This window comes from Miscanthus floridulus, chromosome 8 (assembly GCF_019320115.1).
Source record: "Miscanthus floridulus cultivar M001 chromosome 8, ASM1932011v1, whole genome shotgun sequence".
Lineage (NCBI taxonomy): Eukaryota > Viridiplantae > Streptophyta > Magnoliopsida > Poales > Poaceae > Miscanthus > Miscanthus floridulus.
Genome location: NC_089587.1, coordinates 176,205,296 through 176,207,730, shown reverse-complemented (window position 1 = coordinate 176,207,730; position 2,435 = coordinate 176,205,296). Strand labels below are relative to the sequence as shown.

Here is a 2,435-nt window from a genome sequence, read left to right as displayed (position 1 = left end):
TGCAGATCCACTTTTGCATCAACAAGCGGTATTTAAGAAAACCATAAAAAATCAAGTAATTATTTCATAAAAACATAAGAATCATGAAAATTACTGAACACAAATATGTTTTCAAGGCTTTAGGAGTCTAGAGAATATTATTTAATTTGGCACTATAGCACAATTTGGGAGACTCAAGTGTTCAATTTTCTAAAAGATCAACTTAACAGCAAAAGATAAATATATAATAAGTCAGATTGTCACTCTAAAAGCTAAAGTTGAAATAGCAGCACTATTTTAAAGTCACAGCTAATCAATTTAGCGACGTTAAAGCATAATATAGTGGTTATAAATAACATAGCGAAAAAATAGAAATAGCGTAGCGGGAGTTCTCTCCAGAGACTATAGCGACGCTATAGCGTTGCTATAGCCCGCTATTTAAATCCATGACACATCGTAGTAGTAGATAGATTAAACACCGTAATTAAACCTAAGGCATGTATGAACAGACTCCAAAACACTACGGGTTGGTTTATCTAACAAATAGAAACCAACCCTGTGCTTTCCTCCATGTGTTTTTAATCGATCGGGTGCGGCCGAAAACTCTAAATTTCTGATCCACTCTCGGCCGGCCATCCCCTGCGACAGGCATGGAGATAGATCAGTGGCCGCCGCCGGCCATGATGGCGGCGTGGGACACGCCTCTCGTCTTTGGGAGAAGGACGAGCGCCAGGACCGCGCAAATGAGGGCGAAGACGCCGCCGATGCCCAAGGCCGGGGTGTTCCCTTTGTTGAAGGCGCCGTCGATGGGGCCTGCGCTGAGCGCGATCACCAGCTGTGGAAGGACGATGGCAATGTTGAGGACGCCAATGGTGAGACCTTGGCCACCGCCCTCCTCAGCGGCAACCTCAGACACAACGGCCCAAGGTACACTGAACAGCACCTGCGTGCATGCAACAATTCGACAATTAAGCAATGCAAGCAAGCTGCACGAACGGCTGGATTCCGAAGAACAGCTAGCAATAATCCAATGCTAAAACAAAACTCGTGTCTTACGGCCTGAGGGATGCCGATGAGGGCGAAGATAGCGAGTGCGCCGCTCTTGAACCTATGTTCGGGGCCGGCGGAGAGGGAGCTGGCGAGCGAGGGCCTGTAGCCCTTCATGGGGACGATGCCGAGGACGACCATGGCCGTCATGAGGACGAACACCATGAGGTTGCTGATGGACCAGACGACCCGGGACGTGAGCTTCCGGCACAGCTTGGGGATGAGGAAGGAGGTGACGCCCAGCGCGATGGAGCAGAAGAGGAGGCCCACGGCGCCCTCGCGGACGCCCGCGTCGTACAGGTCCGCCTTGCCGCCCGCGCCCTGCGGCTCGCCGTGCAAGATCTCCCGCCCCATCCAGTCCGTGTTGTACTGGATGAACGGGAACCACGAGAGCTGCGATCGAGAAAGCCAGTCAGTCCGTGTTGTACTGGATGAACAGGGTGAAGATCAATGTGTAACAATCAAACTTATTGCTACATTGTGCTGAATTATCTGATGATAAATCTTAGTAACACGTTTCGCTATAAATGGTTATGTGTTTATTGATTTATGGTATTTGATGAGAGCTACGAGTACAATGCTGCCCTACAAGTGATTATTTTGTGTTTGATAATTGATATCTGCTCTTACTAGAATTTAGATCGTTCTTTCCAACGTCTTTGTGGATTTTGCTTGAATTCCCGTGCTAGGAGGCTTGCGAACGACGGCGGACTCAACGTAGCTCATTGATTAGATTTCTTGTATCTAACTTGTTTACTAGGATTCAAAGTGCCTTCGGGTGCTGCAATCTGCTTAATTTTTTATAAATTCTTCAATCTCTTCCTCCGTCAGTTCCTGGCTGCCATTTACATGCTCATTATCATCTGTTATAGCTGATGAAATATCTGAACTTGTTGGTTCTGTTGCTATGATCCTCAAGTCATTTTCTCTCATTATTGGTTGGTCATCTTGATTTTCATGCTGCACCTGTAAATATATTAGCAGCTGTCTTAGTTTCTGAGTAATGTCATTTATAATACAAATATTTTTTTCAGTGTGGACTGAATGAGTTGAAGAGATCATTTTTTATATACCTCATCAATGTCCATGTGTCCATGTTATTGAATATATCAGTTTGCCAATGGTATTGTTGAATTTTAGATCTATCATCATTAGTTATGCTTGTCGTTGCTCCATCATCATCAGCGATGATTGTCATTTCTCCATCCTGTTTTTACAAAGATATGTTTTATTTTGATACCAGTACATATTTGTATTGCTTATAAATGTAATTAAAGTGGCTCAGCTGTCTGTATCTACCTTATATGACAGCCTTGACTCTGATATTGACCAGTCAGTTTGTGGTTCAAAGATTTCATCCAGATCTTCAAGTCTCATATTCTGTTTTATTTGTTTGATAATGAGAATGG

At 44.3% G+C, this 2,435-nt stretch overlaps 1 protein-coding gene across 1 annotated transcript; it reads right to left on the bottom strand.

The window, feature by feature from the left end:
* Positions 1–624: 624 nt before the first annotated feature.
* Positions 625–2,114, bottom strand: LOC136475444 (sucrose transport protein SUT5-like). The gene is made up of 4 exons (XM_066472919.1): positions 2,100–2,114; positions 1,876–1,992; positions 1,036–1,419; positions 625–922 (listed from the first exon to the last, which is right to left on the bottom strand). The coding sequence occupies exons 1-4, from the start codon at positions 2,112–2,114 to the stop codon at positions 641–643; spliced, it is 798 nt and encodes a 265-aa protein (XP_066329016.1). The 3' UTR covers positions 625–640.
* Between the last annotated feature and the right edge of the window lie 321 nt (positions 2,115–2,435).

Bases quoted from the DNA above. Each gene is read 5' to 3' on its own strand.
- LOC136475444 (XM_066472919.1), bottom strand. The intron at 1,420-1,875 runs GTAAATGGCAGC...TCTCGATCGCAG, and splicing joins TAACAGATGATAATGAGCAT to CTCTCGTGGTTCCCGTTCAT. The intron at 923-1,035 runs GTAAGACACGAG...GCATGCACGCAG, and splicing joins TCATCGGCATCCCTCAGGCC to GTGCTGTTCAGTGTACCTTG.